Raw genomic sequence first — 1,233 nt, 5'->3', positions numbered from 1 at the left:
TCGACTCCCCTTTGTGTGTGAAGACCCAGACCTTAACTACGAGGCTCACTGCACCTTCGTGAAGCCCTCACCTGTGGTTAGGTAGAGCACATGGAAGGTCTCCCCATGGCTGGCCTGCATGCGGTGGACGACCACTTTCTGGTAGTGATACTTGGAGTGGAACAACGGTGTCTTCAGTGGCCCTACAGGTTCCACCCTCTGCGCCACCTCGGGGTGACTATCAGCCACCTGGAAGGTCTCCGTGGGTATGGGCTGCTGATCTGGGAGGCACTGGAGGGAGAACAGGCCCAGTCAGCAGGCAGCTGGGGGGGTGAGGGGCTGGCCTGGGCCATGGCCACCACCACTGTCCACCACCATGCCCACCATCACTGTCCACCATCACTGCCTACCACCATGCCCACCACCATGCCCACCGCCACTGCCCACCTCACTGCCCACCTTGCCAGGCCGAGGGTTGGGAAGGCCTGAGTGGTAGCCCTTGAGTGAGGAGGTGCGGAAGACCTTGTCGATATCGCCGAGGGAATACACGCAGACGGCCGAGTAGTTCCTGCAGGGGCATGGAGACCATCTCAGCAGGGACCAGGGCCACCCATCCCCTGGCTGTGGCCAGCCTGGTGCCGCACAGGGCACCCCCATGCCTGCCGACTGCGCTGCCTGGCCCATGGCCTCCATGAGCCAGGACCATCCCTGGGGCCCAGTCTCTGGGCAGTCATCCCACCCCCTGGGAGGGGCAGAAAGGAGGGCAGAAGCTCAACCTAATTTCTGCTGCAATCTGAAACCACAGCCTAGTGTTCTTCCAGAGTCAGAGGCCACCTGCTACCTGACCCCAAGGCAGAGGACTGCCAGCACAGCTCCCTGGGCACAGGCCCCAGCACCCTCCAGCCCAAGGGGCTCCCCCTGCAGCAGTCACTGCGTAGGGTCTGAGCTTCTAGCACCCACCACCATCTTTCCCCACACCGACACCTGCCCGCCGTGTGTCGATGGTGGCTGAGTGTGAACTACGAGACCAGGCTGAGTCTGAGCGCGTGTGGCAGCGCCAGCACCCAGAGAAGCCCTGGCAGCCTTCCCCCGGGCCTGGCACCTGCTCTGCCCACACGGGAGGCAGGACGCATGGCACAGGTGCAGCGGGAGTATCTACGGTCCCATGTGCAGGACATGTGCACAACGGCACATGCACGCGCACTGACTGTCCCCTGCCCAGGCCCAGCCACAGCCCTGTCCCTGAGCGTGTAG

General features: G+C 63.5%; 1 protein-coding gene across 1 annotated transcript; it reads right to left on the bottom strand.

Moving 5' to 3' along the window:
- Nucleotides 1–40: 40 nt before the first annotated feature.
- On the bottom strand, nucleotides 41–678 carry LOC102493746 (semaphorin-7A-like). The gene is made up of 2 exons (XM_006160935.2): nucleotides 439–678; nucleotides 41–270 (listed from the first exon to the last, which is right to left on the bottom strand). The coding sequence occupies exons 1-2, from the start codon at nucleotides 670–672 to the stop codon at nucleotides 46–48; spliced, it is 459 nt and encodes a 152-aa protein (XP_006160997.2). The 5' UTR covers nucleotides 673–678; the 3' UTR covers nucleotides 41–45.
- Nucleotides 679–1,233: the final 555 nt, after the last annotated feature.

Source organism: Tupaia chinensis, unplaced genomic scaffold, assembly GCF_000334495.1.
Source record: "Tupaia chinensis unplaced genomic scaffold, TupChi_1.0 Scaffold134909_1, whole genome shotgun sequence".
In the NCBI taxonomy this organism is placed as follows: Eukaryota; Metazoa; Chordata; class Mammalia; order Scandentia; family Tupaiidae; genus Tupaia; species Tupaia belangeri.
Note: the sequence above shows the minus strand (reverse complement) of the source record. Positions and strands in the feature narration are given on the sequence as shown.